Genomic DNA, 14414 nt, shown 5'->3' with positions numbered 1-14414 from the left:
TCAAACCTGCATTTGGATCGGACTTCCTTAACTCTTGTGCAAAAAGGAGTGTAGTATACTGCTGCATCAATTTTCAATAAGCTACCACTCGAATTCAAAAATCTTAGCAGTAATCCATGCGCTTTCAAATTGAAACTGAAGAGTTTCCTCATGGGTCACTCCTTCTATTCTGTCACGGAGGTCCTTCAAAAATTAAGCTGATTCTTATTGTATTGTTGATTGTGTTTACTTAAACTTATGGATTGACTTTTTTTGGGTTCATAAACATTTATTTTTATCTGTTATTTCTTTTATGTTGTAATTTCATGTACTGAAACGTTGCATGACCTTAGGGATTTGCTCCTCAATTTGGTCCTATGCAACCTGATATGTAAATAAATAAATAAATATATATATGTTACCACCCTCTACTCAGTAATTGGGCAAGAAACCAGCAATCTTTAGTTATTATTGAGTATGACTTAAACATTATCGCTTGATTGTTGTCTTTCATCTTTTGGCAAGATTCACTTGTATGTAGTACAGACAGTCCTTTTTTAATTAAGTTCTTAAAGTAGTAAAATTTTACCATATGCTGAGCATTTTCATACCCCAAAGTATCCATGCCCTTGATGGATAAACGTAATAAATCAAATTCTACAGATTTCGGTATACGCAGTCTCCATTTAAGTCCAATTTTCTTTATTCTTCAAAACTAAATGTGATTTACCATAATCCATTCTACCATACTGTTATGAATTGTCCGTCCTTGGTCTATGGTTTTCCACTTATCCCCAAAATACGGATCATCAGTAACGTCCTTCTTTATTCTTAAGGCTAGATTTCTTACTTCATTATTGGTATCACTTAATGATAAAAAATTAATGTTGAAGGTAACTCCAGAACCTTCCATTCTTACCAAACCATTCATGCCCAATGGTAAGAGTGATAATACGCCAGGAACTACAGCTTGCAAATCCTTTATATAGTTAATATCAATTTCACATAACTGCAAAAATACTACCTAATGTATTCCACTACGTAATAGTCAACTTTCTACAAGGAACGCTAGTGATTGGTGATCTGTATACACTATTATTTTAGATCCCCACATTAGATTTTGTATATTTTTTCATACTCCACAATAGAGCAAGTAATTCTTTTTCTGTTGCTGTGTAGTTCAACTAATGTTTAGTTAGAGCTCGGCTCACAAAAGCTAGTGTATTATGTTATGTTCTCCCATGCTAATTAATATCTGACTCTCCCTGAAACAATTCACACACTATTCCATACTCTGACGCGCCAGTACTTAATAGGTTAGTGTCCATCTACGGATGTTTTAAAATGGGTGACTCTGCTAGAGCTACTTTAATCTCATTTAAGACATTAGACCCTTCATCACCCCCAACCCATTTAGTTTCTTTCTTCAGTAAGTTTAATAACTTAGGATTATTCATAGATTGACATCGAATATATTTCATAGAATCCTGCTAGTCCCAGAAATGCTTTCAATTGTTTCGCACTTTCAATTTCTGCACATTATTTTATAACTCTTATCTTGTCTGGATCTGCTTTTATTCCACTTACACCTACCAAGTGACCAAGAAACTTAAGTTCTTTTCTCCCAAAAACTGACTTTGACAGTCTTATAGTGATTTCTTTAATGCAAAACCTTTCTAATATTCTAACTAGTAAATCACAATGTTCTCCCAATGTCTTGGACACTACAAGTATGTCACCTACACAGATTATTAGTTCTGTCAATAAATCCTTACCATCCAAGGCTCCTGTGAATACCACGACTGAGGAACTTAATACAAAGTGTAATACTTTAATTGGTATGACTTACCCTCATACAAAAAAGCAATAAATTTCTCTAAAGTCTCATCAAGTCTAATGTGCCAGAACCCAGTCATGACATACATCAAGCTAAAATACTTTGCTTCCTCAAACTTCATCAATATTTCATCTATACTGACCGGTTGATCTCTTTCAGGTTCTAAATAATTATTTACGGTATGTGCGTCCAACACTAGATGTACTCCCCCCATTGCTTCATGGACTATTAATAACGGGTTATTGAATACAGTAGAACTCCTTTCTATTATTTCTCCTCCTAACATTTTATTGATCTCCTCTTGTAGAGCTGGTCTTATACTCAAAGATCCCGGACAGGGTTTAGAGAAGGTGATTCATCTTTGATCTTAAAACTACATATGTAGTTACCAAGTACTCCAGGTTTATCCAAGAAAACTGTACTACACTTCATCAATATATGGCACAGATAATTTTTCTGTCTCAGTTGACAGATAAGATTCATGAGCTTTCGTCCTAATTAGTTCTTACAGTGAACGTTGTGTACACACAAAATCCATCACGGTGCTCGCTGCTACATGGTGGATGTTATATGTTTTCATATTACCAGTAATCTTCCCACTAAATGGTACTACAAATACCTGGTCTTGATAAGTACATGTTAATATCTATACCCAGAAATCCAGCACTAGTTTAAATCTTATCAGCCAATCAATACCTAGGACAAACTGCAAATTTACACTTGGCACTACTAAGAATGTCTGCATAAATGTAAAATTGTTTAATGCTGTTGGTAACCGCACTTCATGCTTAATTTGTCTTGCTTTGCTTCCAGTTACCCCTACTACATATACTGCAACATATGGATGTACTGGATAACATTCTTATATTTTAATACTAAAACAAGAACTCTGACACAACAGAAATTTCACTCCCCAAATCCATCTACACACCCACTTCCTGATCGTCAATCATTCCCGAAACCATTAGTTTGCTAAATTCGATAGCTGTAACATTGTCTTCTTCAGCGAGTAAGCAATTTTTTAGTGGTGTTACCCCACTAAAGGCAACAAACTTTTTTTATATGGGCCTACACTTATTTGGACACATCCTGGATCATGATCCCTTACACCAGGACGTCAATCATTTTCTGTTACTATTGTTCACTGGTTTGTCAAAACAGGCTGCGCTATTCTAGCACCTTCCTTTAAGCCATTATTTGTCAACATTTTTTTATTAATGCTTCGTACTCCCCATTTTCGTGGTTTAGATTTACTATTCTAACTTTTAATTACCTGATAATTTTTCCATTTTTTCTTGCATTTAATGTTACATTTACCTCCTTCCTAGCATCCATCTGCATGACTGGGCTTATTGCATTCATTATTCATAGTATCTAGATTTTCAACAAATGACAAAATTCATTCACAGTATATCAACCTCTATATAAAATTTCCTTTCTTACATAGTACAGTAAATGCCTTATCAATACCTTTATTGACAATATAATATAAATGGATAGATAAAAAATCTACTCACCAAGTTGTGACAGGGAACACACACACACAGAAGGGTTTAACTTTTAGAAGCCTTCAGAGCTGGTGGATCCTTCTTCTGGCAGAAGAGTTGAAGGGCAGAGAAGGGGTTAAGGAAAAGGACTGGAGAGGTTTAGGGAAAGGGGTACAGTTCAGAAAAGTCACCCAGGGTAGGGTTAGGGGAGACTTACTGGACAGAACGAGAAGGAAAGACTGATCCTTTCCTTCTCATCCCATCCGGTAAGTTTCCTCTGACCTGGGATTCTGAGTGACTTTTCTGAACTGTAATCCCTTTCCCTAAACCTCTTCAGTCCTTTTCCTTCACCCCTCTCTCTTCCCCTTCAACTCTTCTGTCAGAAGAAGGAGCCACTCGCTCTGAAGGCCTCATAAAAGTTAAACCCTTTTGTGTTTGTGTTCCCTGTACTTCGTCTATTGGGTTATCTAAATATATCTAAAAACAAAGATGATGTGACTTACCAAACGAAAGCACTGGCATGTCGATAGACACACAAACAAACACAAACATACACACAAAATTCTATTTTATTATCTAAATACTTAGATATTGTTACATGCCATTCTATATGCTTTTTGGAAAAAAAAAGCCATGAACTGTTAAAATGTTTTGAGTCTAATAATTGTAGTGCCAATTTCTCTTGTGTCGTTTTAGACCAAGATATTTACACTTTAATTTCTCCTGAAAATAATCCCATGAGGTAAACTCTTCTGAGTGGGCGTTTCCCAATTCAGCAGCATCCTCCAGCAAATAACTCAAAATGAAATCTATCTTTCTAGAGTCTTCCAACTTCTGAGGTAATGACCTGGAAAACACTCACATCTGGTCTAAACTCTGGGAAATGCTTATGAAAATTCATTCCTCTTCCCAACTGTAATTCCTCTAATAGTGTTGTCACATTGAAAGATTTATCTTTAACTTGACTTTCTGTTAATTCCCTTCTAGTTTTTTCCAATTCATCCCATAGTCTTTTAAACTCATTGGTGTTGTTAGTGACTTCCTTCCTAGAAAGCTGCCCATTTCCTAAAGTGCATGAAGTCTTCTGAAATTTCTGATCTAACAGTGCTTGCACTTTTTCCTCCAAAGCTGAATGTATCTCATGCAAATATTTAGAATCTAGGTTGTCACTTCTTGTTCTAAAATTTCTATGTGCGTTTGACCATCTGACATCTGATATTTTACCAACTTACATTCTGTTTCTGCAAGGTTACATACACTATCTACATCCATATGCAAATCTTTAATACGTTCATGCATCCCTTCCCGAACTAAGTCACATTGTTTCACGATTTCAGAGCATATTTCTTCTTTTAAGACGTTAAGTCTTTGATCTAGCTTATGTCCTAAATGAGCCTCTAAAGTTTCATGAGAGTCTCGAGTTTGCAGTTCTTGTCGCAGTCTGTTTTGGTTTTCCATTACTTGCTCATGAGTAACTTTAATCTGATTTTTGAAGTCCTGATGTAGCTGCATGGACTTATCATCAATATGCTCTTGAAATTTACCATGACTGTCTATTACTTTAACAAATCTCTAATCAATCTTCCAAAAGTTTTCCTTGGTTTGTTCTTTTACTTGTGCAAGTCTCTTATCGTTCTTCAAAAAATTTTCATTACATTGTTCTATTACTTCGAAAACTTTTCATTTGACTGCCTCTGTATGTCTTCCAGTTTTTGTAAAAACATTTCCATATTAATCTCAGTCGACATTTTCTTTGTTACGACGAGCATAAACAAGCTCACAAATATTACCAAATCACTGCAGTACACCCACAAAAACAATTGCGAAGTGAAATACTGGTGTAGTTCACTGTAGTTGTAGTGCACACTGGCAATGGTCTAGTTGTCAACAATTGTGTGATGACAACACAGTGGTTTAGACTGCGTACTGGCACCATGGTTGTGTAGACAGTGTGCTGGCGATGGACCAGTCGTCGATGACCGCATGCTAGCCGGACATCAACGGCTGCACGCTCTTTCTTGGCAGGTCATCTACAGCTGCATATTTCATTGGTTCAGAAGGATGTTCTTAGCCCAGGAGCATCAACATCATTGTTTATGATCCCTGTAGTCCCTGGCAACACATCTATTTGCTCACTTATTATGAAATTTCTTCCTTTCAATTTTTTTTTTAAATTTGCCACTTTCCACTTATAATCATAAAGTCTCCACATGGAGTGTTTCTAACGGCTGATGACTGTCGTATTCAGCTTGTGTGGCAATGTTTTGACTTCTTGAGCAACATCTGCTCTAGATCTATTACTCCATGCAGCTACAAGTTACACTGCTGCTTTAGCACTCTCTTATTAGATTGGTGTAGAGATTCAGCATTGCAACTCTTGTGATTGATCTCAGGGTTCACCTATGCTGTGCTCTCTTCTTCTTCAGCATCAAACTTCTTTCTTTGGTTAAGATTTCTATAAGTGAAATGGCTATAAGCAAAACACTGCTTCTCTATTTAAATAAAGTGTACATTAGTGCCAGTTACCTATGCATACTGTCACAAACTTTTATACATGGTTACACATTACATGGGAAGTTACTACTCCCAGGACTAACTAATGTTACTGTCTCAAAGTCCTCTCATTAACGTGTCTGTGACTAGAATACAACAATCGCTTATATACATCATATTTGTCTTCCTCGGTGCTGGAGACCTTCCGTGGTACCAGAACTACTTCATTTGTCCTTGCTCCAGAGAGATTAGAAATGCTCTCCAGCAGCAAGAAGACTCCACACCTGTCAAGTAATACCTTCCCACAGAATGTCGCCCGATGTTTACAAACTAATTGTGATCCTGCACATTTATGCTCTGAGCTCTGTATTTGATTTATGTGATGTGTGCCCATCCACAAATGGCACTGATAACTACATGTTCACTAAAACAGGCTAAAGAGCAATTTGGCTAATACCGACCATTGAGGTAAGCCATTCTTGAGGAATTTCTGGATATTAGTTTTGTTTCCCAGGATACAATGAATTCTGTTAACAATCATGCTGTCAATAATCTTTACAACTTTTTGGCATTGGACTGTCTTAATCAGTTTGTACAGATAGCCTTGTCTGCACATGGCCCCATACGCTGCCGATGGATCGATGAAAGCCACAGATGTTTTCAACTTCTTTTGAAAGCCTGCTTCCGTATGTGATGTGAAGACCAGGACATGGTCTGCACAGCTTCCATTGGAGCAAAAGCCAACTTGTTCTACAGGGATAGCTGTGAGTATTGTTTGACCAATCCCATTAAACAGTACTCTTTTCAAAAGTTTATATACCATGCTAAACAGTGCAATGGGATGACAGCTATATGGAAGATCTCCAGGTTTATCCAGCTTTAGAAGAGTAATTATTTTGTCATGTTTATTTTCTTGGGAAAGGTTTCCCATATTTAATAGTGAGGGGAAGAATTTTGCTAATGATATCTTCATACATTTACAACATTTGATGAAAAACTCTGGCAGGATATCAACAGAGCTATGGGGTTTACCTGGTTTTTGTATCCCTCAATTTAGGCTTTCAGTCTGCTACCCTCAGTTCCATCACTAAACAGATCCACATGGGATCAAATGGAAGGTTCAGAACTCCCATCAACTTTTTGTATGACTAGAATGTTCTATGTTTTTCTGATAGATCTTTCACCGGGATCTGACTGTGAAAATTATTATGTTTCACACATGGCACTTCTTCCAGATGCCTAAGTTACTATTCAATTTCCTCTATCAGTATGCCTGCACTGTGTGTTGTAGTTAGAGTGTAGTAGTCTCTGTTTCTGCAACATTCAACAAATTGAGCCATTAAACTAGGTTGGGTCTTTGTTGTTTTTATTACCTTACTGAAAACATATTCATCCAGACCACAGTCTGTAATGTCTTTCAGCTTTTGTCACAGTTGTTCTCCATTTTCAAGAACTGAACTAAATGTGCTCATGTGCCCTTCAAATAAGCTGATAGGGACACACTATCGGTTTGACCTTACATAAATACTCCCTTAGCTGTCTCGATGAACTTTTTTTTGCATTTGGTGATTACTGTTCCTGTGACAGCATCAGAGTCGCTACTCCTTCTCTGATCAGTAACCTTCTCGAAGAAATTTAACTCTTTTAAGGCAGTTTATAATATTGAAGCAGTAATTAAGAAAACTCGTTCCCTTACAGCATGGCTTGTGCTGTGTGAAACTATTATCCTGTCACCCCTATCTCGTCCCCCTTCCCCTTCTCAATCCAAGAAGTCCTCAGTCTGATGGCCCTAGACACTTTACGAACCAATATTTTAATGCTGAGGCAGAGGTCTATGGTGATTAATGTGGTACATTTCACCATCAGCAACCAGACTAGATAGGTACCTGAACTCTTCCTGTACTTTTTTTTTCAGTTTCTTTTCCATTTTGGAATATGCCCACTAGTGGATAAAACCAGTAATGATCACCTGAATTGTTTCGCAATGGCAAAAGAAATAAATGAACAATATATTTCACTAAATAATGACCGTTAAAGCACAGGTAATGTAAACAACTATTTTTCACAACTGGTTTAAGTGACAGAAAATATTTTGATTGTGTATTAATGATGAGCTTAATTTGGGAATCCAGCAATGATGTTATAATTGTCGTTCTTGAAAGAGAGGTAAATAGATCCAGGCTCTAAAATTCGCACACTGACGGTACAGAAACATAGTTACAGTCATTGCCTGTATCCAACTCACATACTTAAACCCAAACTTATAAATGTATTTAATATGGTAATAGTATTGCCACTGTTTGCGGATTGTCCAAATTTGTGTCAATGTTAGAGCTGCTAGTTGATGCTCATTTCAAATGTCTTGACAATGATGTACTTTTCTTCTTTTTTTTCTAGTTATGGAACATTCTAAGACTGTCTTCTTAACAAAGTACAGATACATCCCAGACACTTATATTTCCTTCAGAAACATGGGGACTTGTGATTCAGAAAAACATCACCGAAACAACTGTACATCGGGTATCCATCTGTGCTTTCAGGTACTGCCCAGGATGTGACTAAACAATGTTGATGTATCTGGCAAGCAAGTATGGGTGTGCCGCATATTAAGTGAAGGACTTTTGTATTCCGCCTGGTACAAGCCCTCCTGGTACACATGTTAAGTGGTTCTGGTGCTTTAACTGTGACTGCATACTGTAGGTGGCCATGTGGAGAAACTCTATGGTCAGTCTCAGGTTTGTGTAGTTGTACATGGCCAAATTATTTTGAACCACCACCACTACCACCACCACCACCACCACCACCACCACCACCACCACCACCACCAGCTGTCGAAGTGGAGGTATTGCTGGTGGTTAGTAGGTTTGAAAGGGAAGGAGGTACTGATGTAGCCATCTCTGAGGTGGAGGCCAACATCTAGGAAGGTAGCTTGTTGGGCTGAGTAGGACCACGTGAAGCAAATGGGGGAGAAGTTGAGGCTCTGGAGGAATGTGAACAAGGTGCCCTCACCTTCAATCCAGACAGCAAAGATGTCATCAATGAATCTGAACGAGGTGAGGGGTTTAGGATTCTGGGTTTTTAGGAAGGATTCTTCTAGATGGCCCATGAATAGGTTAGCATAGGATGATGCCATGCAGGTGCCCACAGCCGTACTGCAGATTTGTTTGTAGGTAATGTCTTCAATGGAGAAGTAATTGTGGGTGAGGATATAGTTGGTCATGGAGACTAGGAAGGAGGTTGTTGGTTTGGAATCCATAGGGCATCTGGAAAGGTAGTGTTCGATAGCAGTAAGGCCATGGGCATTAGGAATGTTAGTGTACAGGGAGGTCGCATCAACAGTGACAAGCAGGGTACAATGTGGTTAAGGGAAAGGACCTGTGGAGAGTCGGTCAGGGAAATGGTTGGTATCTTTTATATAGGAGGATAGGTTCCAGGTAATAGGTTGAAGGTGTTGGTCAACATGACTGAAAAATGAAGGGTTATGGTTACTGGACTTTTAGTACGTAGATGATGGTAAGCAGAGAGAAAAGGGTAAGCACAGAAAAGGGCAAGCACATTCACGCCACCTACAGGCTGTGTCCATTGCCACAGACAGTCTTATAAACAGAACTCTTATTTATTTTTCAGTCTCAGGCCACACAAATGGTACCACCACACAATTCTAGAAACTTCTTATAACACCCACCCACAGAGCCAATCTGCGAGCGGTAAACCAACTGAGTGTAGCCGTAATGTTCGATTACCCTCTTGTAGACGATGTCTATAGGTGGCTGTTATTTAACAACTTTCTTGTATCACCTGCTGTTGATTTGTTACCAAGTTTCAACTGGTTATGATATCATAAGTGTAACATCACATGACTGGCATATATAATAAAGAATTCCATCTATAACCTGAGTTTCACTTATAGCTATCACAATTCATGGTCTCTTTTTTTTTTTTTTGTTACATACCGATGAATTGTAATTAATGTAGCCTGTGGTGATGCACAAGCAGATTCTGTAAGGCCTAACACAGCCTTTTCATTTGCCACATATTTGCGGAACAATTGTACTCTCTCATCATGTGGGATAATGTGTGGCATCTTCTGGAGAAGGACCTGAAATAACCAATCATAAAAACTGCACAGATTCGACTTAGGACAATGCAAACAATTACGTCTGTGGCAGTAAAATCAGTACCTGAGTAGTTTTCTTTCCTTTTTCCAAATCGTTCACAAATGAACCGACCCGCAGTTCTTTAATCAGCCAGTGATTGTCAGGAGTATAGTTCCGTCTGCAGTCTCTCCGGTACAGCACCGTTAACAAGGTATGAGCCATTTGGAAAAGCTGGTTGCCATTTAGATTTTTGACATCTATAACACATAATTGTAAGTTGCTACTTATACTATAAAGAGCATTATAATAAATAACCTAAGATCTACATTTACTTGACAAATAGGTTTATCTCCATCTTATAAAATTACAGTTCAGCTCTGCAGTACAACAACCAAAATAATTAATCAGGAAAAATAATGAAAAATGACTCTCTCTCCAGCACTTCTTGTGAAACTAATAATATTAAGATAACCACTTTGTGACAGTATAATGTAACTGGGTATTTATAATATGAAGACTAATTTGAAACCAACCTCCAGTAAAAATATAGGTTCTGGATGAAATATTAGTGTTCTGGTAGCAGCCTGGAGATAAATGGTTGCATTCCTGCTCCTCTTACTTCTCACAGTCAGCACAGTCAGAGTTTCAGGTCAATATGTCATATACAGTAAGAGTAGAAAGACAGCTGACATTGTCAATTTGCCCACAGAATGTGCTGTACACTGGTTAATAAATACACATCTAGCACTATTTAGTGCAAACAAGAGTCATATAGACGAAAAAGTTAATGTGCACTCGGAAAATAATTACAACAATATTACTGAAATTAATCCTTCTGTATTAAGTGAATGTATAATTAAAACATACCACAATATATTGCAATAAAATTACACTAGTAAACAAAACTATGCATCACGTTACTTGTCCTAATTAAAAAATTAAAATTAAAGTGTTATGAGCTCTCTATAACATAGTGATGTTGACTTTTAGTTATCACAGAATCTTTGTTTAACCACTTTACAGAGAGTAATAAAATGCAGTGAGTGAGAGAGGCACTGTTACTTTTACCAGGCTTATATAAAGAAGGGGATTACCCCACTTCAGGACACCATCATCACACCTGATCATCACTGCCAAATGGCTTCACTTTCAGAATCTGATCAGAAAAAAACAGAGGATGAAAACAAATTCACCTAGCATAGCCATAAGGATGAAGCTGATTCTAACTTCAGGTGACACTGATGAGTCATATGCGCAATTGCAACTCAAAACACATGACTACAGTCTCAGGCAACAGAAACCACACGTGGTTTCAGTTTCCTGACACTACAGTCATGTGTGTTCATTGCATGTCAGTGAGAGTGATTCACTGTAGATATTTCGGCAATAATACACTCTAAGGGGGGAAAAAATACAATGCACCACAAATGAATATATGAGGTGCACATGTACAGACAAACATATAATTACAGTCTCAGAAAAATTGGATGATTTATTCAAGAAAAAGAGCTTCACAAATTGAAGTCAATAACATATTGGTTCACCTCTGGGTCTTACGCAAGCAAAGCAGCTATTCGAATTGGCATTGATTGATAGAGTTGTTGGATGTTCTTCTGAGAGATACTGCACCAAATTCTGTCCTATTTGCTCATCAGATTATCAAAGCCCTTTAATTACTGGATGATCCTGCCCATAATGCTACAAACATGGAGAGAGATTCAGTGACCTTGCTGGCCAAAGTAGAGTTTGGCAAGCTTTGTACAGGTGGGCATTACCTCGCTGCAATTAAGCGTGGACGGCCTGCCCTGAAGAGCAACAAAACGGGGCATAAAATATTTCGGCATACCGCTGTGCTGTAAGGGTGCCACGGATGACAATCAAAGGAGCCTGCTATGGAAAGAAACACATCCCAGATCATCACTCACGGTTATCGGGCTGTACGGCGGGTGACAGTCACGTCGGTACCCCACTGCTGTCTGCGGTGTCTCACGATGTGTCTTTATCCTGGAATCTCACTGGCTAACGTAGAATTGTCTTCAGTAACGAGTCCAGCTTTAAACTGAGCCCCATGACTGGCAAAGACGTCTCTGGAGACGTTCTAAACAATGGTGGGATACAAACTGGATTGTCGCCACGTACAGCCTGACGTCCAGGAGTTGATCGTCTGGGGCGCCATTTTTTTCATAGCACGACCCCTACAGTTGTCATCTGAGGTGTCCTTACAGCACAGTGGTACATCGACGATGTTTTATGCCCCGTTTTATTGCCCTTCACAGCGAGACACCCCGGGCTTACCTTTCGGCAAGATAATGCCCGCCTGCATACGTGAAGATTTTTGCTGCTCGTTTTCGTGCTCGCCACACCTTATCTCGACCAGCTAGGTCGACAGATCTCTCCCCGACTGAGAACATTTGGAGCATTATAGGCAGGGGCCTCAACCGTCTCGGGATGTCGACGACTTTACACACCGATAGTATAGAATTTAGCATGACATTTCTCGCGGGGACAACTCTACCGACCCCGAGCCCTATAATTGCTTTGCTTGCATAAGGGCCACAGGTTGAGCAATATGTTATTGGCTAGCTCAATTTGTGTAGCTTTTCCTCTTGAATAAATCATCCAGTTTTTTTCCTGAAATTGCAACTGTCTGTTTGTCTGCACATTTACATCACATCTAGGTGTTCCCAGGGGTTGTACGCATAACAAATAATAAAAATTGTATTAAGTGCTTTCTTCAAAAATTATTTTTGAGCAATTTGTTCAGAAGCACACTCAGAGTAGAAATGGTTGCGATAACCTACTAGACCTCTTCGCAGCATATAATCCTAAAAAAATAGATACCGCCATGACATATACAGGGATTAGTGACCACAAGGCCACTGCAGTGAGACTGAACACATCCAGTTCAACCAATAGCAAATGTTACATGTGTCTACTTTTTAATAATAATAAAAAAAAAGCTAAAAATTTGCATGATGATATCCTAAGGGACAGGCCCAATCTTTCAAACAGACTATTAGCCACAGACCAGATGAGGCTTAATTTCAAGAAATAGAACTAACAGTAAATAAAGAGTTTTATACCAAGTAAATTAATAAGAAATGGGACAGATACCCCATGGTACAAAAACAGGTAAGGACACTGGAAGAAGCAATAAAAAAAGCATGCCATATTTAAAAGAATGCCAAATCTCAATGTGAGGTATTTATACAGGGTTTCCACAGCAAAAGTCTATCGCGAAATCTGCCAAAAAAGAGAGAGAGAGAGAGAGAGAGAGAGAGAGAATCAGGTTGCATCTACAGTACTCAGGAGACACAATCAATGTGTACACTATGCAAAAGCAATGGTAGTGCTACTGTTGACAGCACCACTAAAGTGGAGTTACTAAACACGGTTTTTTGAATTTCCTTCACCGCAGAAGATGCAGTAACCAACACGAGATGCAGTAACCGACATGAGATGCATAAGCAACACGAGATAACCTCAACGTGATAAAGCAATTATCTGAATAAAGGAAAGTTTTCTGGTCCAGACTATATACCAATTAGATTCCCTTTGTAGGATGCTGATGTAATGGCTCCACATTTAGCAATCGTCCACAGCCGTGCAATCAACAAAAGATCTGTACCTAAAGACTGATAAGTTGCTTATATCACAGTAATACTCAAAATAGGAAACAGAAGTAATGCACCGATTTATAGATCCATATCAAAGACATCAATCTGCCACAGGATTATGGTACGTACACTGCGTTCAAACATAATGAAATACCTTGAGGGAAGTGGTCTGTTGACCCACAGTGAAAGCAATTTCAGAAAATATTGTTTTTGAGAAACACAACGGCCTCTTTATTCACACAAAGCACTGAGTGCTACAAACAGAGGATCTCAAACTGATTCCATATTTCTAGTTTTCCAGAAGGTGGCACAGTGGTCAGCACACTGGACTTGCATTCGGCAGGACGACGGTTCAAACCCACATCTGGCCATCCTGATTTAGAATCTCTATGATTTCCCTGAATTGTTTCCAGCAAATGTTGGGACGGTTCCTTTGAAAGGGCATGGCCGACTTCCTTCCCCATCCTTCCCTAATCCAATGACCTCGCTCTTTGGTCCCCTCCCCCAAATAAATCAACCAACCACTCAACCAGGAGGATTTTGATATAGCGCTCCTCACAAGAAGGTTCTAATCAAACAACATGCCTATGGAGTATCAGCTCAGCTGTGGGACTGGATTTGCTATTTTCTGGCAGAAAGCTCAGAGTTCTTAGTACTTGATGGACTGACATTGAGTAAAACATAACTGGTATCTTGCATTATCCAAGGAAGTGTTATAGGCCCTTGCTGTTCCTAATCTATGTAAACGATTTAGCAGCCAACGTAAGTACCCCTCTTAGATTGTTTGCAGATGATGCTGATGATGTTTGCCATCTCATAAAGCCATCAGAAAATCTAAAAAAATTGCAAAATGATTTATACAAGATATCTGTATGGTGCAAAAAGTGGCAACTGACTCTAAACA

General features: G+C 38.6%; 1 protein-coding gene across 1 annotated transcript in view; it reads right to left on the bottom strand.

Moving 5' to 3' along the window:
* LOC124545912 (ubiquitin-protein ligase E3B) overlaps positions 1-14414 on the bottom strand; it is a 273159-nt gene that overhangs the window by 136290 nt on the left and 122455 nt on the right. Inside the window, exons 9-10 of the mRNA XM_047124876.1 lie at positions 9978-10150; positions 9750-9895 (exon numbers count right to left, since the gene is read on the bottom strand). Coding sequence (XP_046980832.1) covers positions 9750-9895; positions 9978-10150 — 319 coding nt within the window. The remainder of the gene's footprint in view (positions 1-9749; positions 9896-9977; positions 10151-14414) is intronic.

This window comes from Schistocerca americana, chromosome 1, assembly GCF_021461395.2.
Source record: "Schistocerca americana isolate TAMUIC-IGC-003095 chromosome 1, iqSchAmer2.1, whole genome shotgun sequence".
NCBI classification, from domain to species: domain Eukaryota; kingdom Metazoa; phylum Arthropoda; class Insecta; order Orthoptera; family Acrididae; genus Schistocerca; species Schistocerca americana.
The sequence above is the reverse complement of the archived record's forward strand: the minus strand, read 5'-3'. Positions and strand labels throughout refer to the sequence as shown.